We start from the raw sequence: 23,088 nt of genomic DNA on the forward strand, positions 1-23,088 counted from the left end.
AGTCTAGGGGGTATGTCAGAGGTAGGCTTTTTATACAGAGTGGTGGGTGCATAGATACAGATATATTAGTGCCATTGAAGCAGCTTTTAGATAGGCACAGGAATGAAAGAAAAAGCAGGGCTTTGTGGGAGAGAAGTGTTAGATTAATCTTAGAGTAGGTTAAAGGGTCGGCACCACATTGTGGGCTGTACTGTGCTGCACTATTCCAGGTTCCATTTAACACAGTACCCTACAGTTACCGAGAGGAATACAGCTATAGCAACACCTAGCAAGGTTGGCAACATGCAAAACAATGCAGCCACTTGATTGGTATCTTACTGCTCAACCATGCATTCATAATTTAAGAGCACTCTTTGTGACCTGCAGAATGCAATACAGGAATTTGCTGCATCTATTGCAACCTCACCCACATCCCTGCAATCTCAGTATCCAAGGGCAAAAATGCAGCTGGGCACCACCACCTGGAGTTTTTCCACTGAGTCACATGCCATATTTAAATACCCTGGAAATATATTAGTCCTGGATTAGTACCATCCACAAACCCATAAGGAAGCTCAAATCATAGCTTGTGCGGGTCAAAGATGACCTGGTACTCAAGTCGGCTGGCATTTACAGGATTCCCAGTGAATGTGGAGCAGCATGTATTGGCCAGACAGGACACACGGTGGAAACCTGCATCAAGGAGCACAGGAGGTGTTTCCATTTGGGTTACTCGGAGAAATCAGTGTTGCAGAATACTGCATTTGCAATGGCCATAGGATTGGCTTAAACAGCACAAAACGACTGTGCCATGCCATTGGCTTTTGGAATTGCCTGGTAAAGGAAGCCATTGAAATAAAACTAGAGGAAAATAATTTTAATGAAGGCTAAGGTCTTTCTCTAAGTAAGAACTGGTATTTGATTGTAATCAAGGTGGGAGAGTGGAAACCCGATTGGATGAAGTTTAACCAATCAGAAGAGACAGACTACAGGGGTCTAAATACCACTGTACTAGACATGCACAGGCATCATCCCTGATGAAGATGGCAGTTTGTCATCGAAACGTTGGTTGTAATTGATATCTGCACCCGGCTGGAAGCCCGAGAATTTCCTCTTCATATACAGTATGCCAGAAAAGTACTAGATCCTTTTTCATATTAGACTCTTCATTGTTGCTGAGGCTACATCCTGAATCAGTATTGTAGTCATAAGGATGGCTAGGCAAAGCTTAAACACCATTTATAAATTCACCAACGACACAACTTTTGTCGAAAGTATCTTAGATGGTGACAAGGAGGCATACATGAGTTAGACAGATCCACTGATTGATTAGTGTTGCAACAACATCCCTGCGCTCAGTGTCCAAGGAATTGAATGTGGACTCAGTAAGGAAAAATTGGGAGAACACACAGCAGTCCTCGTCAAGGAGTCAGCAGTGAAAAGGGTGAGAAGCTGGGTGTCCCTGGGAGTTCCTGGGTGTCAATATCTCTGAAGATCTGTCCTGGGCCCTACATTTTGATGCAATTACGAATAAGGCACACCAGTGGTTATATTTCATAATGCGTTTGAGGAGATTTGACTCTTTTTACTAGGGCCTTTTACAAATTTCTACATATGTACAGCGGACACTATCGCTGGTTGCATCGCAATCTGTTATGGAGGCGCGTCGGAAAAGATTGTAGGGGTTGTAAACTCAGCCAGATCCATCATAGGCAATAATCTCCCTAGCATCAAAGACATCTTCAAATGGCGATGCTTCAAGAAAGTGGCATCCGTCATGAATATGGTTTCCTTGGCGACGGCTCCAGCCTTGGCGCGGACCCGTGGGTAGTACTTCCGGCTGCATATAGTAGTGCTTCCGCTTGCTCGGGACGCCTCTGGGAGGGCTTTTGATAATCGCGGTCTTAGAGCCGGTTGGTTGTGTTTGCAAACATGGCGCATTGGAATAAATTCGAAAAGGATTTGAAGAGTTTGATCCGGCAGGTTACTGGACTCGCAGAAGAGAATCCCGAGTTCCAAATCGCATTGCAGTACGCCTGGTCTAATGTCAGGTAACTGAAGGGAAAGGGGAGGTAGGGTGAAGGGGTAATAGTGTGGGCGAGGAGGGGCAGATGATAGATGAAGAAGAGCAGAGGGGCGAGAGTGCTGAAGAGGAGTGAGGAAGAGGAAGAAGGGTGAGGAGGAGCAACACATTTCACGTTATATAGTTAGTGATAATAAACCTGATTCTGATGAGATGGTGGTGCAGGATTGCTGATTTATCAACTTTAAATGAGCTCTGATTAATGTAGGGTCTCTGCTTAATGTATGTGTTTTTCAGTTGAGATGAAACATGGGTAGACAACCAGAATTAGTGATATTTCATCCAGCATAAAAGTACTATAGATTCAAAGTTCAAAGTAAATTTATTATCAAAGTGTATATATATTTCACCATATACAACTCTGAGATAAATTTTCTTGAGGGCATACTCAATAAATCAAATGTCAATAATAGAATCAATGAAAGACTGCACCAACCTGGTGTACAGTCAGTGTACAAAAGACAACAAATGTGCAAATACAAGAAGAAGAAACAATAATAAATAAATAAGCAACAAATATCAAGAATAATAGATGAAGAGGCCTTGACAGTGAATCTAAAGGTTGTGGAAATATTTCAATGATGGGGCAAATGAAGTTGAGGGAAGTTATTCACTTTGGTTCAAGAGGCTGATGGTTGAGGGGTAATAACTGTTCCTGAACTTGGTGGTGTAGGTCCTGAGGCTCCTGTACTACCTTCCCGATGGCAGCAGTGAGAAAAGATCATTACCTGTGTGGTTTGAGTCCTGATGATGGATAATTCTTTCCTGCAATGATGCTCTGTGAAGATGTGCTCAATGGTGGGAGGGCTTTACTCATGATGGACTGGGCTGTATCCACTACTTTATGTAGGATTTTCTGTTCAAGGGCATTTGTGTTTCTTTTCCAGACTGTGATGTAACCAGTCAGTATTCTCTCCACCACGCATCTACCGGAGTTTGTCAAGGTTGCAGATGTCATGCCAAATCTTCACAAACTCCTAAGGAAGTAGAGGCACTGTTGTGCTTTCTTGTAATTGCACTTGTGTGCCAGGCCCAGGACAGGTCCTCTAAAACGATAACACCAAATCTAAAGTTGCTGACCCTCTCCACCTCTGAACCCCTGGCAGTGGTATCATCAGCAAACTTGGAGCTGTATTTAGCCACACAGTCATAAGTGTAAAGTGAGTAGAGCAGGGACTAAGCGCATAGCCTTGTGGTGCACCCGTTCCAAATGGAGATTGTGGAGGAGATGCTGTTGCCAATCCGAACTGATTGGGGTTTGCAAGTGAGGAAATTGTGGAACCAATTGTACAAGGGGGTATTGAGGTGAACGTCTTGATGTTTAATAGTTAGTTTTGAGTGGATGATGGTATTGAATGGCGTTGTTGTTGATAAAGAACATCCTGATTTATGCATCTTTGCTGTTCCAGGGTAGAGTGAAGGGTCAGTGAGAAGGTAGCTGTCTGTCAAAGCCCTTCATCACTGTGGATGTAAGTGTTACTGGATGATAGTTATTGAGGCAGGTTACCACATTCTTAGGCACCAGTGTAATTGAAGCCTGCTTGAAGATGTGGGTATCTCAGACTGCTGAAGTGAGAGGTTAAAGATCTCAGTGAACACCCCAGCTAGTTAATTGGCACAAGTGTTTAGTACTTGGCCAGGCACCCCCTCTGAGGGAGGCCTCAGAGACTGAAATCACAGGATTATCAGGGGCTGCGGGGGTTTGTGATAGTTCCTCCATGTTTTGACGGTCAACGCGAGTGGAGAAGGCATTGGGCTCAACTGGAAGCGAAGCTCTGTAGTCAGTTGATTTTGTTTTATAAGAGGTGATAGCATTCAAGCCCTGCCACAACTATCGAGCATCCTTTCATTGATTAAAGATGAGTTTGGAATTGCCACTTCTGGAAACCATACCTGGACCTCTTATAACTTTCTTTGTCACCATACCTGAATGCCTCTCATCGTGCCCTCAGCAGATTGCAGATCACATGGTTCATCCAGGATTTTTGGTTGGGGAAGACTGAATGATTTTATGGGGATACTCATCTACAACTGCTTTTATAAAGTCCGTGACAACTGTGGTGTGTTCATTCAGATCCACTGATGAATCCTTGAACACAGCGCAGCCCACTGACTTGAAGCAATCCTGCTGCTGCTTCTCCGCCTACCGTGACCACCTATTTGTTATCCCACTAGCCCAGGCATGGGCAAACTACGGCCCGGGGGCCATATGCGGCCCGTTAAGCTTTTTAATCCGGCCCGCAGAACTTGATGAAATTATATTAATAAACCTTGTTAACATTTTTTCCGCGCAATTCTGGCATTTTCCCAATAGATGACGCACTCTATATACATTGACCTTTGTTGAGGTGCAGCTTATTACATTTGCGCTTTACTCTGTGACCTTGTGGCGACCCATTTCCTGGCACATCCGAACCGGCTCACAATTAGCCAGCGTTCCGGCTAAGGGAGATAGCCTGCGGGGATTTGTGAGCACAGAGCTTTGGAGTCTCTGCGCCATGGGGGGCAGGTTGAGGGAGGCTTAAAGGTGAGGCTGGGGATTTCGAATAAAGTTTTTTCCTTCGACTGCAGTTACCGACTCCGTGTCGTAATTTTAGCGCTGCGTGTAGCACACCGCTGCAACCTCTCACCCCTTCTGTAAAGATGAGTGGAGCTAAGAAAAGAAAAGTGGATACAGAATGTCGGGTGTTTAATAAGGAGTGGACAACTAAATATCTTTTTACCGAACACCGATTAACTGCTATATGCCTGATATGCTAAGAGACTGTGGTGGTTTTTAAAGAATATAATATCCCATGATATTTTATTTTCTCTTATGAGGTTTATTACCAAAACACTCTGTCCATCTGCTCCTGGTCCGGCCCCCCGTCAAATTTTAGAACCCTTTGTAGCCCACAAGTCAAAAAGTTTGCCCACCCCTGCACTAGCATCTGCCTGTGTGCTGGTAGGAGAAGGGCAGTGAAGTGATCAGATTTCCTGAAACGTCGTCTGGGCGTGGAATGGTGGAGCATTCCTTATCTTAGTATAACTAGATGCTGAAAATGTGAAAGAAGTAAGAAAATAATAAATAAACATGTAAAAGATGGAAATACTCAGGTGATCAATTAACACCTGTGAGAGGTGAAACCATGTTAGGGTTGGTTTAGGACTCTCAAAAGAGAAGTTTATTGTTGATTTACCCTTATCTGCTCTTTTCACATAATTTTGAATGAGTTTCAAAACAGTCTACATTGTCTACTTGGATACAAAGCAACAGTTATCACATTTATCTAAATGGGATAAAACCTCTTTTATAGATAATATTTATAGAAAAATAATTTGGTGATCTCTGGTAATAATTTATAAGAAGCAGTTTTTTCTCTGTAGAGTAAATCTGTTGTTATTCTGGCATTTTTCACGGTTGTGCAATTTTAGACTTGACTCTTAATTTATATTTTCAGATTTCATCAGTTTCTTGATGTTGACAGCAACAAAATAACGCGTGTGATTGACGGGTAAGCCGCTCCACTCACTCACGAACACATGACCTTATTTTATAAAATTTGTGAAATGTGTTTATTGTTGCTTATTGTCTTTGCTTTTTAGTATTCATGAAAAGCTGACAATTCATTCAGAGCTCCCTAAAGCTGAAAGTTGGCGGAGGCTAACAGAGGAATTTCTAGAGTTGCCTCTGGAGACCATTGAAGGGACAGAGGTAATCTGATGTCTTTTGATCTGGTTTAGATTGGTGGGGCTAGACACCAATCATGAGTCACTTTCTTTGGTAACAAAACTTGACCTTCACTGACAACCTGTTATCCTGTCTCCCATACTTTCCTTCCATTTGGGTTCTCCCTTATGGCCCTTCCTTTTACCCTGTCTTGATCTATTCATTTCTAATTGCTGATGTGACATTGACCACCATCACTGCCACTTTCCTCGCCCATTCCAATCTTGCCCCATTTGAATAAGCAGCACTCCACTCTCTTCAGACCACTTCCAACCTTGTCATCAAGCTCCCTGACAAAGGGGGTGCCACTGAGGTTCAATGCACTGCATGGACGCTATGCCATCTTGTAGACATCTCCTCACACCCCTCTCTGGACCATGAGCATGATGCCACCAGTTCTTAGTGTTAGAGATCTTATCATATCAGAAGATCTCACCTGCACAGCCTCTAACCTCATAGTTCAGATCCATAAATAGAAACATAGAAAATAGGTGCAGGAGTAGCCCTTCGAGCCTGCACTGCCATTCAGTATGATCATGGCTGATCATCCAACTTAGAACCCTGTACCTGCTTTCTCTCCATATCCCCTGATCCCTTTAGCCACAAGGGCCATATCGAACTTCCTCTTAACTATAGCCAATGAACTGGCCTCAACTGTTTCCTGCGGCAGAGAATTCCACAGATTCACCACTCTCTGTGTGAAGAAGTTTTTCCTCATCTCGGTCCTAAAAGGCTTCCCCTTTATCCTTAAACTGTGACCCCTCGTTCTGGACTTCCCCAACATCGGAAACAATCTTCCTGCATCTAGCCTGTCCAATCCCTTTAGAATTTTATACGTTTCAATAATATCCCCCCTCAATCTTCTAAATTCCAGTGAGTATAAGCCTAGTGGATCCAGTCTTTCTTCATATGAAAGTCCTGCCATCCCAGGAATCAATCTGGTGAACCTTCTTTGTACTCCCCCTATGGCAAGAATGTCTTTCCTCAGATTAGGGGACCAAAACTGCACATAATATTCTAGGTGTGGTCTCACCAAGGTCTTGTACAACTGCAGTAGAACCTCCCTGCTCCTGTACTCAAATCCTTTTGCTGTGAATGCCAACATACCATTTGCCTTTTTCACCACCTGCTGTACCTGCATGCCCACCTTCAATGACTGGTGTACAATGACACCCAGGTCTCGTTGCATTTCCCCTTTTCCTAATCGGCCACCGTTCAGATAATAATCTGTTTTCCTGTTCTTGCAACCAAAGTGGATAACCTCACATATATCCACATTAAATTGCATCTGCCATGAATTTGCCCACTCACCTAACCTATCCAAGTCACCCTGCATCCTCTTAGCATCCTCCTCACAGCTAACACCGCTGCCCAGCTTCGTGTGATCCGCAAACTTGGAGATGCTGCATTTAATTCCCACGTCTAAATCATTAATATATATTGTAAACAACTGGGGTCCCAGCACTGAGCCTTGCGGTACCCCACTAGTCATTGCCTGCCATTCTGAAAAGGTCCCGTTTACTCCCACTCTTTGCTTCCTGTCTACCAACCAATTCTCTATCCGCATCAATACCATTCCCCCAATACCGTGTGCTTTAAGTTTGCACACTATTCTCCTGTGTGGGACCTTGTCAAAAGCCTTTTGAAAATCTAAATATACCACATCCACTGGCTCTCCCCTATCCACTCTACTAGTTACATCTTCAAAAAATTGTATAAGATTCGTCAGACATGATTTTCCTTTCACAAATCCATGCTGACTTTGTCCGATGATTTCACCTCATTCCAAATGTGCTGTTATCACATCTTTGATAACCAACTCTAGCATTTTCCCCACCACCGATGTCAGACTAACCGGTCTATAGTTCTCTGGTTTCTCTCTCCCTCCTTTTTTAAAAAGTGGGGTTACATTAGCCACCCTCCAATGCTCAGGAACTAATCCAGAATCTAAGGAGTTTTGAAAAATTATCACTAATGCATCCACTATTTCTTGGGCTACTTCCTTAAGCACTCTGGGATGCAGACTGTCTGGCCCTGGGGATTTATCTGCCTTTATCCCTTCAATTTACCTAACACCGCTTACCTACTAACATGTATTTCCCTCAGTTCCTCCATCTCACTAGACCCTCGGTTCCTTACTATTTCTGGAAGATTATTTATGTCCTCCTTAGTGAAGACAGAACCAAAGTAGTTATTCAATTGGTCTGCCATGTCTTTGTTCCCTATGATCAATTCACCTGTTTCTGACTGGAAAGGAAAGCTTTTACAGTCAGTTTTTATGTTCCCTGCCAGCTTTCTCTCATAATCTTTTTTCCCTTTCCTAATTAAGCCCTTTGTCCTCCTCTGCTGGTCTCTGAATTTCTCCCAGTCCTCAGGTGTGCCAAGTCAAATAGGATTGACTTGGTAAGATAATAATTTTTGCCTGTTCTTGACCCACAGAAGTTAATTCTTCTTATCTGGATTTAAACTTATCTCCCCTTGGCCAATCCCTTCTATTGATGTCCTGGATACCTCTCATGATCCACCATTTTGATAACTTCCAATTCTCTGAACCCAGCCATTTTATCCTTATCATGGATATACAGTCTCTGTACACTTCCATTCCCCATCAGGAAGATCTTAGCAATTTCAATTTTTTTTCTTGAACAAAGATCTGGTCAATGATCACCACTCTTTCATTTGTTTTGCAGAAGTTTTCTTTACCTTTGATGGCTTATCTTTAGATTCCTCTCACATTTTACAGATAAAAGGGTAACTATGAGTACTTGCATGGGCCCTAGCCATGCCTCCTTTTTCCTTAGCTACATAGAATGGTCCTTTTCCAAGCCTATTCTGAAACTCTACACCCAAGTCATTCTCTCCCGCATTGTCCGGTGCATTTGGAAAGATGGGTTGATTTAGTGTGTATGTTTAGTCAGTATGGTTTTGTGCATGTAGTATCTTTTCCTTCTCCGTTTGAAGATGGAAAGTGGCCCTCTGGGTAAAGGATCTTTGATTTCAAAAGTTACTTGTTTCTCTTTGCTCTGATACCTGATCCATCTGAGTGTTTCCAACATTTCCTATTTTTATTTTCAGGCTTTCTACATGTTTTTTTTTAAGGTTTCCAGATTGGGTTTTGTTTGTATTGTCAATTAGGTTAGCAATTAGTCAGAACTGATATCATGACCTTGGAAGAGATAATGTGTAATAATTTCTTATAATATATTAAACTCTTGTGGATGTGAAGGTTTCAAAGCTGAATGAGGATACACTTTCAATTTTGAGACTCACATCTGTGCAATTACAACTGAGTGAACTAACTATATCCAATGACATGTCAGTATCTTAAAGGAAAAGGACTTTGGAAAGGCAAGATCATGTAGAACTGGATAATTCCTTGTCTTATGTTCTTATTCCAAATCCTACTATTATCATCAACCTTCCACAAATTGTATAAAGAAGTGGGTATGATTTTTGGAAAGTAAAGCAAGTTCTGTAAAATGTTTTGTTAATACTTTTACTAGTTGGTGGACTTGAAAGTAACTTAACCACTGGAATTTTGGAATCTTTGCCTCAAGTAGTTATTTTGTGATGAATTTTTGGAACTGCTATTTGTAACAGCTTTATTTTACCAATGTTATTTGCAGACCAAGGAACACTATGCAATATTGTCCCTCTTGCTTGCCCTTTCTGATTCACCTTCCAATTCTCAATATACTGAGAAACCAAGAAAGAAGGAAGAGGGTGAGTCATTTTATTTGTCCTATCAACAGTGAAGCTCTGTTCTTGGGGGTTTTGGTGATGTCAGATTATTCTATTTTTCAGACTATTGCACATTCTTTTTACTAATACCTCAAAAGTCTTAATTTACTTCTTTAAAAATGTTTCACGGAACAATAAATTGTCCAATTTGGAAGGACGTCTGGGAACTGATGCCCCGGTGAGTGGTAATGGAACACGAAAACAGTGATCTCTGAATGGAAAGATAAAAGGGTAAAGGTCCACCTGGTGAGGCAGATGCTGAATCATCAGGATTTCTGAATAGTTGGATAGTGGATCATCATAAGTTTTAACTGTATTTGTTTCACAGTCTGCTACATGAGCCCTTGGCTATCTCTGAAACAGTTACAGTCCTTATGCTCTTAATTATTGTGCTAGAATTCAGATGTTTAGTTTACGTGCAACTTGTCAGTCAGATAATATTTTAACTAAAATCATCATTTCATCATTCTTGTTTCAGAAATGAGATCTGAAGCGTTCCATCCTCCCTCCATGGCTAATCACTGGCCTGCATTTTTTTTTTAGAATGTTCTGATGTTAGTTTCAGTCATATTTTGCTGCCTTTTATATCTGGAGGAAGTAATTCAGATAAAAACTCTTGCATCAGAAATTCAGAAGCAAACTGGAAATAGTGTTTGACTGTTTTGGGCTGTTACTCCATTATGTTTAGGTCTTGGTAGTGCTTGCTGTGCCCAGGCCAAGATAAAGCTCTGCTTCCGTCTGCTGCTGCAGACTCAGGAAATCACCGGATGATTTTAATGATTTTTAAAGTGTGGCTATTATATAACTTTGCAGTGATAATGCAAACCCAAAAAATGTGATTCCATCTCATTTTACATTTCTGCTGTTACCATGTTATACTACCTTTCGAAATACTGCTCTTTGCAAACCTCTTGAAATTTAACTTATTACAGGGACTTTTTGATAATGAATAATAAGTAGTTAGCACTCAATTTGTAAAAGGCATCAGAAGTGCTTGCTTCATTGTATATATGTTCTGTTGAATTGGGACTAGATGATCTATTTTTCTTAAAAGTACTGAATAGTACCTTGTCCTTTTGAAATCAGAATAACTTTCCCCTGTGTGCAACTTTTTTTTATTCCTGCTTTCCTGATTTTGCGAGAAGCATGCAGACCATTTTTGGGAGTCTTAATTTTTACAAAAATGTTTGCTGATTGATATTTCCTGTCTGTTAATGTTCTTTAATCCTTGTGTTTATTATTTTAATTTTACAGACTTTTTATTTTATCTTTTCCAAGTATTTTTCTTCATTTCTATTGTAATTTTATTAATAAATGAACTTCTGTATGTTTCCAGACTTTAAAAAAAAAGCTCCAATAATGTTGCGGTTAGAGTATTAAAGTAACACTATTACAACAGCAGCGACCTGAATCAATCTCATTGCTGCCTTTAAGGTATTTGTACATTCTCCTTGTGACTGCTTGGGTTTCTCTCCATGGATTTCCCCCATATTCCAACGTCAGTGGAAGGGTTGGTAGGTTAATTTGTCATGTGGGTGTAATGGGTGGTGTGGATAATTGTGCCAGAAAGGCCTGTTACTGTGCTGTATCTCTTTTTAAAAAAAAATTGTATTACATTTGTTGCTGCAATTCCTATTGCAGACAATTGGTCTTACAGTGATATAAATTTAAATACAGGTTTCCCCCGCTATTTGAAGGTAGAGTGTTCCTGTGAAACCATTTGTAAGCTGAAATGTCATAAAGCGAAGAAGCAATTTCCATTAATTTATATGGGAAAAATTTTTGAGTGTTTCCAGACCCACAAAATAACCTACCAAATTATACCAAATAACACATAAAACCTAAAATAACACTAACATATAGTGAAAGCAGGAATAATATGATAAATATACAACTATATAAAGTAGAAATATTGTATGTACGGTGTAGTTTCACTTAGCAGATCGGGAAGATAGCGAGCCAAAATCGATTTGGAGAAAAAAAATCGGCAGTACACGCATGTGCACGTTCACGCATACATATGCACATGCATACGCACGTACACGCATGTGCACACAACTGCCCGCACAAGGTTTCACGGTCATGGTAGTCTTTCTCAGGGTAAACACACGTATAAAAGCGGGCTTCTTTTTTTTGTAAAAGTGAAAATCCTCTTTGGTTAGCGAAAACAGGGACTAATGTAGGCCTTTCATAACAGCGAGCTGTCATAAAGCGAATGTTCGAAAATCGGGGGCCAGCTGTAATGTTTTAAGTGCATGATTTGACTGTAGTTCTCTATAAAGAGGATAGATTCATTATTAGTACTTTTTCATAATTTTTCAGCTGCAGCATCTTGCACTTTCTCTGAATACAATCCATATGGGAGGATGTATGAACTGAACATGAAATGATGACTTTAAGCAGAGGATACTAAAAGTATGTTTATGTGGATGGCTTTTAGGGAATCCTCTGGAGTTTGAGGGAAAGGCAGCAAAGAGCAAAAGTTTTGGAAGAAAATTCCAAATTGAAGGTTGGAAGAGCCACACAGTTGATGGACTGAAGGTTAACATGGACTGTCATAAATCTTTGGTGTAAAGGATAAACACAAAAGATTCTGTAGGTGCTGGAAATCCAAAGTAACATATACAAAATGCTGGGGTAATTCAGCAGCTCAGACTGGAAAGGAATAAGCATTTGATGTTTGTGTAAAGGAATTTCGATTGAAGTGTTTTATTCTCAAGAAACTTAATGGGGACTTAAAAGAGCGTGTGTAAAGAATGGAGCCTATGTACCTTAAGTAGGCAAAGTGATGAGGCAGTGTATTAGAGGCCACAGTTAAGGAAGGGGTGGATGTTTTATGATATGGAATGTGGCAGAAGTGCAATTTCTAACTGAGCAATTATAAAATTAAAAAGGTACTGTCTTTATGCAGTAAAACAAGATGATTTTGACTGGGGAAAGTACCTGATGGAAGGTGAAGAAATTGATATTGGTCCTTATCCAGATACTCCCGTGAGTAACTTACTTTCTTTCTTCCTTATTCTGGGTTGTCTTGTGCTGTTTTACTGTGGAATTAATGTGTTCTTCAGATCTGCTGAAGCCATTGTAGATGTGGCTGTTAAAAATTCTGTGAGAGCAGCCTGGCAAGGTTAAGCTTCACTACCATCCATTTTGAACCAACATTTTAAGTTCAAATTTTTTTCCATCTGCTTCAAATCTTTTCATGCTTTTACTTTACCTGATCTCTGAAGCTTCACTCTGTTAAAGTTCTCATATTTACTCTTTGCTGACTTTTCATCTACCCCCTTTTTTCTCCGTCCCATTACAACAAAATAAGCTTTTTGAATAAAAACACAAAATGCTGGCAGAACTCAGCAGGCCAGACAGCATCTGTGGGAGGAGGTAGTGACGACGTTTCGGGCCGAAATCCTTCATCAGGAGTGAAGTAACATGGGATGGTTGAGGGGGGGGAATAAGAAGTGGGGGAGAGATGAAGTAGAGAGCTGGGAAGTGTTAGGCTGGAGGGAAATGGGCTAGGGGGAAGGTGGAGAATTATGGGAAATAAAGAAAGGTAGGGCTGGGGGGGAGATTGTAGTGAGGGGGGAAAAAGAGAGAGAAAGAGAACCAAACTAAAATTATAGATAGGGATGGGGTAAGGGGGGGCAGGGATATCAACGGAGGTCTGTATTCACTCGTGAAGCTTTTTGAATTGTGTTTTTTGGAATTCTGTTTATAAACTCCACCATCAAGATATTTTTTTCCTTTACCCTTAGAATACTTTATAAAAAGTGCTTTACATCTGAGCTTTGGTCACATCATACACATTGTATATTTTTCCTTGTCTGTTTTCACCTCCATATTCCCACTTCTTCCTTACCAGTTGAGCTCAGTGCCTTCCACGTACATTTTGAGCAGGAAAATTAGACAAAGGTGGTCTCCCATTTCCCTTTCTGAATCTGTTTCTTATATCTCAGTTGCAGAAGACCATAAGAGCAGAGTTAGGCCATTCAGCTTATTGAGTCTGTTCTGACATTGCATTGTGGCTGATTTTTATTATCCCTGTCAGCCCCATTCTCCTGTCTTCTCCTTGTAACCTTTGACACCCTTCCTAATCAAGAACCCATCAACCTTCACTTTGAATATGCCCGAAGTTTAATTTGCTTCTTCCCCATTGCTATCAGACTTCTGAGCCAATCACCTCTTTCACATCTCCTCTATGGTGGTGTGGCCATGTTCTCAGACTCTAAATTCTACCTCTGTTAGTCATTCTGTTATTGTCATTTAACATTTCATTTTACATTATTTCAGACTGTACTGTTCTACTTTGCAACATTTCAGTGTTTTGTGCTGGGTGCTGTGTTTATTGTTGTATGTATTATTACTGTGTAGATGGTTTGCTCTATGAGCTTAATGTGAGCAAGGAATTTCACTACACTCTGGTGTATATGATGATGCTAATCTGAATCTGAACAAGGTGGATTATTTCTATGATTGTTTATGGATTCTGGTTATTTGGGACACATTGACTCAATTAGGTGGCTGCCCCAATGAGCTGGTTTCATGGAAATAGTTAAAAAGTTATTTAAAAAAAAGACAAACTACCATTTAACTGAGTAACAAATTATGTATTTAAATGAAATACAAATTAGAACACTACCAAAATTACTACAGTGCTATAAAGCTGTATATTAGTTCCCAGTAGTTATCGACAGCAGAATTAATCTATGCTGCTACTTTCATTTGATTGTAAATGAACAGAATCAGGGCAGACACCTAATGCAGATAATTGACTGCCTTCAAAAATGCTTTTGGCGATTACGCACTCCAGATCTTCTCTGTAACGTTCAAGATGATTATCGATACCTTCAAAGTCTTAATAGTTTCTAATTTGTTGCGAGTAGTGAAATTGTTTCATTTTCACTCCCATCTGTTTCTGGCACCCCCAGGCCAGAATGCTTGAAACTGCAGTGCACAAAACAGTTCTGAATTGTTTTAACTGCTTATCACTCGCCAACTGCCAGTGACAAAATTTACTGTTTTTTGAATACGAACACACTCAAGTAATGCTATTTAAAAACTGTTCACTCAAAGCACGGTGTATTATCTAATGGCTACACAACTGACACTATTACAGCTTAGGACATCAGTTCAGTCCCAGTGACCTCTTTAAGGAGTTTCTGTATGTCCTTCCCATGGAATGTGGGAGTTTTCTCTGGTCCTCCGGTTTCCTCCCACAGTCCAAAGACTTACCAGGTAGGTTCATTGGTCATTGTAAATTGTCTCGTGATTAGGTTAGGATTAAGTCAGGAATCACTAGGTGGTGCAGTTGGTAGGGCCAGATATGCCTATTCTGTGTTTAATCTGTAAATATGATAATAATAAATTTAAAAAATGCGTACCATGCAACTGTCGCTAGTTAGAAAGTGTTCGGTGACAGTTGCTTGTCCCAATTAAGTGGCAGTATCCCAAGTAAATTAAGGGAATCCCAATGTGTTTCTCTATTTGTTTTTGTTCTTTAAGAACAATAGCCCAATTAACTAGAATCCACTGGATTTATTTATTTTGTTTAATTCTTAGGAGTGGTCTGAAGAAGAAAGTGAAGAAGAGCTCCAAGAGTCCTTGAGTAGGGAGGATTCGGGTATTCAGGTTGACAAAACACCGCCAGAAGAGCAAGCACACATTAAGAACACAGGGCCCCATATCTCTTTAAAAGGTACATGCAGTGGAAGTCTGAAGTTCAGGCCAGTATTTAATTCACTTGGGTTAACTGCTTTGAAAATATGCTGTCCTCATTGGTTATTTAGCACATAGAACATTACAGAACAGTACAGGTCCTTCAGCCCACAATATTGTACCAACATTTTAACCTACTTTAAGATAAACCTAATCCTGCTCGTTCGCATAGTTCTCCATTTCCCTATTATCCATATAGTTTTTTAAGTGTCTCTTTATGTCCCTGATGTATTTGTTCCTACTGTGACTCTTGGCAGCATGTTCCAAGCACTAACCACACTTTATCTGTTTTAAAAAAAAAAACCCTGATATCTACCTCCCCACCCATATTTTCCTCCAATCACCTTAAAATTATGTCCCCTCATGGTAGCCTGTTCCACCCTGGGCAAAAGTCTTTATCTGTCCACTACACTATGCCTCTCGTCATCTTGTACACCATTATCATGTTACTTTTTATCCTCCTTTGCTGCAAAGAGAAAAGCTCTGGCTTGCTCAATCTATCCTCATCAGACATTCTCTCCATCTCAGGCAGCCTCCTAGTAAATCTCCACTGCACTCTCTCTAAAGCTTTCCACATTCTTCCTATAATGAGGCGAGCAGAAGTGAACACAATATTCCAAGTGTGGTCTAACTAGAGTTTTATTTATTGGTAACCTTGTCCAGGGTGGGTGTGTTGAGGACAAGCCGTACATCCTAGAAAAATACTGTGGATTTTCTCTCTGATTTTTTTCACTCTTTGAATCCTGATGGGTGTTGAGTATAGGGTAGACAAGAAAGGACTCAATTGAGCTTGGCTGGCATTCTGTCTTGGCTTCATTGCCAAATGGAGAAAAAACATACATGGAAACTGCCAGACATCCTAATTTGTGTTTTTAATATATTGGGGGCTCAAAATAACAGACTTGGACAGACTAATTGAAGCAAGTAGTCTTGTGCATTGGTTTAACAAATGTTAGAACGCAATTTCTTAGAATTATTATTGATAGAATATTTGCCTTCAAAATGTATTGTCTTGTTTAATGCAATTGCTTCTTGACTTAGCCAAAGAATCAGAAGTACAGTTGTGGCTGGATCAGCATGTGGTCACCCAGTATTGGACAAGCAAACCATCGAAATTTAGTCACAGTTTTCATCTACATTCCAATTTAGCAGCTGTCTGGTAAGAAAGTATCTGCCACTGCTTTTTAGTAACTTGCTTTCTGGATGATGTTTAATGTGAAATTTTGACATAACTGAGTGTATTTGTACTAATTAAGCAGTTTGAATTTTTTTATGTGTGACTATGTTAATATTTTTCACCTCTAGGGAGCAGCATTTATACAATTCTGATCCGCTATATTATTCAGATGATCGAAAATTTGTTACAGAAGCCCAAGTTATACGAGAAACATTGTGGTGAGTACCAGTTATTACTTCTAGGTATCTTGTACATTTCTGCAGCTGTTGACTTATTGATCTTGAATGCGTAACTAATTTTGAGATTCACTTTCTAGAAATCTCACTGTCTAGTGATAATGACACAACAAGTCTATATGTTTATGCAGCTTTTTCCACAGTTCCATTGGTTGCTGGTTAGCATACAATTCAGTTGTTCCAGTCTTGATCAAAAGGACCTTTGGCAGCAGACAAAAAGAAGATTGAGTTAAGAAATTCAGTGGATTTAATTCCTGTATTCATTGTGTACAACTGTTTTCCAGCACAGCTCTGCTATTGCATTTTCCTATACTGCACTAACTTGGAACTGTTATGACTTTTTAATTACCAATTCACTGGCATCCAAGAAACTTCAGTGCAATTTTTTCCATTGTGTCCAAGTTGATGTTGGCATCTGGCTGCTCTTGTAAATTACTTATAATTGTCACATTTACCTCAGTATAGTGAAAATCTATTTTGTGTTGGTCAGAGATGGCAAAGCCTTTATGAAAAGTATTTATGTACTACCTCTCGCTGTCATTCAAATGCTTTACTTCTACTTGTGGGCTTTCCCCAGCACAATCCTCAGCCTGGAATGTGTGGGCTAACCATGTTTTAACCCTAATTTAATGGGACAATTTACAGTTGTGTGCAAAAGTTTTAGGCACTCTTTTTTTAAAAATAAATTTGGTTTTAGATGTCTATCTTTTGCCTCCTGCATTAGTATGTCAGTAGAAAAGAGCAAATTTTCCAAAAAAAGTAGATGTTGCATAGAAATACTTGTATTTTATTATGTTACAAAGGATGAACAGCTCTGATGGGCAGAAGGGTGCAGAGTTGCCCATGTCCCCCCCTGGAGAATCACTGTTTCTATGCTGCTAATGAGAGAGAGAGAGAGAGAGAGAGAGAGAGAGAGATGTAAAAGAAAACATGCTGGAGAGAGATGTAAAAGAAAACATGCTGGAACTGGAACTACAGATAAGAGAGAGATAAAGCAGGGGAGAGAGACTTGTTGATTCACCTTATTATGACTTCTGAAAGACTTATGGCTTCTGAGAGGGTTATTTCCCTTATACCATTCTGTTCATTAAAATTCCTCAGTGGACGGCCGGAGTGGGCTGGATTGATGGACAAAGCCATTCAAAATTGATTGACAACTGAGGCCCTGTGAGTAGGGATAAAAGTGAGGTCTGCGGAGACACCCCTCAGACACGCCAGGAGACACACTATTGAGCACTGATTAAGTGTTGGAACCCACGGAAGGTGTGGGGCATCGGAGACCGAACGAAGGATCGGTCAGTTTAACTCATAGTGTTATAGCAGGGCCGGTGGGGGCTTGTGTGTGTGTCCACTCATGCCAGAGTGACGAGTCCACCACAGAAGAATAGTCTAGCTGAAGGACAGAGGGGTCATACCTGAATGGCCACAACAGAACGACGGATCAAGAATGTAAAGGAAGGTGTTACTGCTCCCTCTCTCTCCAACAATTACAACACAACAACCAACATCTACCTCAGCACGTATGAACTGAACTTTATATTCACATATGACAATTCATTATCCCCTAGACATCGATAGAGCTTGTTTATTATTGATGATTATTATACCCACGTTTTTAGGTTTATTATTACTAACGTGTATTATCTTAAATTTGCATTATTGATATTGATTTATGTATTTTACTAATAAACACTTGAAAAATAGTACCACCAGACTCCAACGGATTCTTCTATCTTTGCTGGTTAGACACCCAGTTACGGGGTACGTAAGAAATAACAAAAGTAACGTATTAAGTAGTAGACTACTGACCATTCAAGTAAAAACTTGATTACCTTGTTGGTATGTAACTCAGTGCATGGTTAAACAAAGATAACAAATAGATGGTAATGAGTTGAATGAAACAAATAAGCTGTAACGGAAATGAGTGTAGAAAGAATCAAACTGGGCGAAGGACAACCAAACTAGAAGGTGAAGGTGTGGCAGATGTGACAGAACCTTCAAATCATCGATTCTTGCACCATGGCAGGAGTGAGCATTGAAACAAGAATCAAGGTTGCTATCCTACATCAGCAAGGTCTCTCCCAAGCAGAAATTTTGTGACAGACAGGAGCTTCAAGATGTGCTGCCCAAGCTCTTCTGAAGAAGCACAAAGAAACACAGTGGTCAGCCACCAAAACTGAGTGCAGCATGAGAGAGATAAATCTAACTGATGTCTCTTCTAAATTGGAAGAAGTTCACCACTGCTATCAGCTCTGAACTCACAGAAACCACTGGAACCCTAGTACACCCCTCTACAGTTCATAGAAGTCTTGTCAGAAATGGTCTTCATGAAAAAATTGTTGCCAAAAACTAATTCCTCTGAAGTGGAAACACAGCCAAGAGACTGATACACAAAAACATGAGGACTGGGGTGCTGAACAAAGGCATCAAGTGCTCTGGACTGATAAATCAAAAATTGAAATTTTTAGCTCAAGCAGGAGGCAGTTTGTCCATAGAAAAGCTGGAGAATGCAACATGGATGAGTGTCTGCAGCCAACAGTGAAGCACAGCGGAGGTTCCCTGCAGGGTTAGGGGTGTATTTCTGCAAATGGAGTTGATGGTCTGGTCAGAATTAATGAAATCCTCAATGCTGAGAAGTACAAGCAGATTCTCATCCATCAAAGCAGTACCATCAGGGAGGTGTCTGGTCAGTCCCAACTTCATTATGCAGCAGAACAATGACCCCAAACAAATGGCCAAGATCATAAGGAACTATCATGTTCAAAAAGATGTTCTGCAACAGATGTTATGGCCTCCACAGTACCCTGATCTCAGTATGATCGAGGCTGTCATATATAACACCACAGAAAATAAATAGATTAAATTCGAATATGTCTGACCAATGTTTTTGATGTAATCAAGAAATTGGTACTTTTTTACATTCTACTTGGTCTTGTTTTATAATTTTGGATAAATTTAAGACTTTTATTGGAACAAATTACTGGAGTACAACTCCCACATAGTCCAATGTTATTTTCATTAGGAGATATTGAAGGGACAATACCGAAACTTAAATTGAATAAGTATCAGAAAAAATTTATAAAAATTGCATTGGCAGTAGCTAAAAAAGTTATCGCAGTTACTTGGAAATCTGATTTATATTTAACTATGGATCGTTGGAATAATGAAATATATAGTTGTATTCCACTTGAAAAAAATTACATATAATCTAAGAAATGAATATAATATATTTTTGAAAATTTGGCTCCCATACATACAAAAGATGGGATTAAATATATAGGTCCTTTGAAGATAAAATTATAAAGTAATTGGGGAAAATAAAAATAAATATTAAAATTATTTTGAACTCCATGGAGCAAGTGGGGATCCTCCGATATCCAGGCAATCTTTTCTCTTCTTTCTTTCTTTCTTTCTTTTTTTTTCTTTCTTTAGATAAGGGTTAAGGGGGGGGAGGATCAATATTATTTTTCTTTTTTTTTCATTAAATTTATTCTTTGTAATTTTCTAAAAATTTAATAAATTAAAAAAAAAAGAGGCTGTCTGGGATTAACTGGAGAGACATAAGCAAGTGAGACAGCAAAAGTCTGTAGAAGAACTGTGCCAAGTTCTCTAAGATGCTTGGAACAACCTATCAGTCGATTTTCTTATAAAACTGCATGGCAGTCTACCTAAGAGAATTGATGCAGTTTTCAAAGCAGAAGGTGGTCACACTGAATATTGATTTGATTTACTTTTATTTTTACTATTTACTGCTCTTTATAGTAATTTTTTTGATACACAGAAACTTTTCATTCCATTATTTTTGAAAGCATCTTTCCTTTGTAGAATTTTTTCACATGTGCCTAAGACTTTTGCACAGTACTGTATAATCACCAATTACAAAGATCTACCCAGTACGTCTTTGTAGTAGGAAATTAGAGTACCCATGCATTCCACAGGAAAGATGTACAGACTTCTCACAGATTACTCCAGAATTGAAATCCAACTCCTCAAGATATATTAGTGTCAAGCTAACTGCTATACAAGGTAATGTCCAGTCATCTGTTTTAGTGATGTTAGTTAAGGAGTAAATATACTTAAGAGACATTTGTTCTCCTGTAATTTGCTGTGGGATGTTCACCTGAGAGAGCAGAATTGGATTTATCGTAGCATTTCATTTATAAGCCATTCATTCATTTAACTCTGGATCACTAGAGGTATTTTATCGAAGTGAGGTCTATGCCAAAAGTAGATCTGTCCCAACAAAATGACAAAGAGAAGATCCTGCTGAATCAATTTGTTTTTTTTTTGGTTTTAAGAAAATACATGCTGCAGTTGATGTAACGTACATGGACATGAGTAAAGTCTTTGACATGTACCATAAGCAAGGGCCCACAGGTTTCAATACTAATTCTCTTCTCAGTTTCACCATATACATTATCAAAATATGTCTAACAAAAGATTATTTACATTTTAACCTTTTTTTTGTGTATAGGTTGCTGTCAGGAGTTAATAAACTTTTCCTGTACACGGTGCATGATGGGAAAATATCAGTAAGAAATGATGTCATGGTTGCTCACCTAACCCAGGTAAATAACTTCTTCATCATTGAAAAAATTATAGGGCCTTTCCCTGCAAGTGACCAAAGTTTGGCTTTGTATGCAAATTTTTTGAAAAATTATCTTTGAATAAGAATCCCTCTATTCCCAATGCAAGATGTACTGTGGAAGACATAACATGCATAAATTTGCTTTGTTGATTTGACTTCCTTTTTTTTGCCTGTATATATGAACTTAAGTACCTTTCTTAAAAATATGTAAATATAAAATTAGAAATAATTTAAGAATTCGAAGGCAAGTTCAAACAATTTTAAGTTAATCATTCGTTGTAATTTAACTTAAAGGTGACTTTGCCTATACAGTTATCCTTACTGGTTGTAACCCAGTATAGTCATATGACTAGCTGCTTTAAGCATCCCTTTGCTTCTGAACAGATGGCTACCCATTTCAGAACTTGAAAACTTTAGGCTGATGTTCTTGTCTGATAGATGTAATGTTGCACTGTTGGAGATATCATTTGTAGATTATTTCATTGAATTTGTTTGTTTAATAGCGAATTAGCAGATGAAAAAACAAGACTGGAACAGAACATTTAGTTATTGAAACGTGTGAATCCTCTAACTTATTTCCCTTTACTTTTCCATAGAATTGTCTAAGAGCAGTATTGGAACAGATAGCAGCTTATGGACAAGTTGTTTTCAGGCTACAGAAATTCATGGATGAAGTTATTGGAAACAGCACTGAAAGCTGTTCACTTGGAGCTATTCCTACATCAAGAAAGTTTACTGAGCCACCCTTCCGAACATATCAATCTTTTGTCTGGGCCCTGTATAAATATTTCATCAACTTCAAAGAAGAGCTTGTCAGCATTGAAAAGTGCATGATTACTAAAGGTATCTTATTCTTTTGAAATGTTAAAAGCACTTTGCTTAGCTTGGAATGTTTCAGAAAATATTACTTTCTTCATTGTATTTCATAACTATTTCATTTAGTCCACGACCATTTTCTATTAAAACATGCTTTTCATTGGATATGACCAGTAGCAAAATACTGTCACTTTCTCAAATCTGATGCAGAATAACAAAAGAGTGGTGGAGCTAGAAGGGTTGGCTCCGGTCATCCTGTTTTGATTCCATCCTCCAGTTCCACCTGTAAGCACAAAACCTGCAGATGCTGGAAATCCGAAGTAACACACACAAAATGCTGAGGAACTCAGCAGGTCAGGCAGCATCTATGGAAGTGAATAAACAGTTGATGTTACAGGCCAAGAACCTATGACTAGGTGTTCCCTGAGTGTCCGTTTTCTTCTCACATCATTAAAATTCTTCGTATTTGTAGGTTAATTGCCCCTGTAGTGTATTTGAGCAGTAGAATCTGTAGGGAGTTGACAGGAACATGGGGAGATTACAAATAGATTAGCGTAAATTGGATTAGTGTTCCTGTGGTCTTAGTAGGTCTCAGTGGGATAAAGAATTCACCTCCAGGCTAAACTTAGAAACATAGAAAATAGGTGCAGGAGTAGGCTATTTGGCCCTTTGAGCCTGCACCGCCATTCAGTATGATCATGGCTGATCATCCAACTCAGAACCCTGTACCTGCTTTCTCTCCATATCCCCGATCCCTTTAGCCACAAGGGCCATATCTAACTTCCTCTTAAATATAGCTAATGAACCAGCCTCAACTGTTTCCTGTGGCAGAGAATTCCACAGATTCACCACTCTCTGTGTGAAGAAGTTTTTCCTCATCTCGGTCCTAAAAGGCTTCCCCTTTATCCTTAAACTGTGACCCCTCGTTCTGGATTTTCCCAACATCGGAAACAATCTTCCTGCATCTAGCCTGTCCAATCCCTTTAGAATTTTATACATTTCAAAAAGATCCCCCCTCAGTCTTCTAAATTCCAGTGAGTATAAGCC

General features: G+C 39.5%; 1 protein-coding gene across 2 annotated transcripts in view; it reads left to right on the forward strand.

The window, feature by feature from the left end:
- The first annotated feature begins 1,847 nt into the window (after window positions 1-1,847).
- tubgcp5 (tubulin gamma complex component 5) overlaps window positions 1,848-23,088 on the forward strand; it is a 61,843-nt gene continuing 40,602 nt past the window's right edge. The window contains exons 1-10 of one of the 2 annotated variants that reach the window (XM_059963836.1): window positions 1,848-2,030; window positions 5,503-5,556; window positions 5,648-5,756; window positions 9,398-9,494; window positions 12,424-12,503; window positions 15,069-15,204; window positions 16,266-16,383; window positions 16,530-16,619; window positions 21,112-21,205; window positions 21,822-22,068. In XM_059963836.1, coding sequence (XP_059819819.1) covers window positions 1,912-2,030; window positions 5,503-5,556; window positions 5,648-5,756; window positions 9,398-9,494; window positions 12,424-12,503; window positions 15,069-15,204; window positions 16,266-16,383; window positions 16,530-16,619; window positions 21,112-21,205; window positions 21,822-22,068 — 1,144 coding nt within the window. In that variant the 5' untranslated portion in view covers window positions 1,848-1,911. Of the gene's footprint in view, window positions 2,031-5,502; window positions 5,557-5,647; window positions 5,757-9,397; window positions 9,495-9,538; window positions 12,054-12,423; window positions 12,504-15,068; window positions 15,205-16,265; window positions 16,384-16,529; window positions 16,620-21,111; window positions 21,206-21,821; window positions 22,069-23,088 lie in introns of those variants that run through there. The other variant, XM_059963837.1, reaches the window with a different exon arrangement.

Source organism: Hypanus sabinus, chromosome 3 (genome assembly GCF_030144855.1).
Source record: "Hypanus sabinus isolate sHypSab1 chromosome 3, sHypSab1.hap1, whole genome shotgun sequence".
NCBI lineage: Eukaryota > Metazoa > Chordata > Chondrichthyes > Myliobatiformes > Dasyatidae > Hypanus > Hypanus sabinus.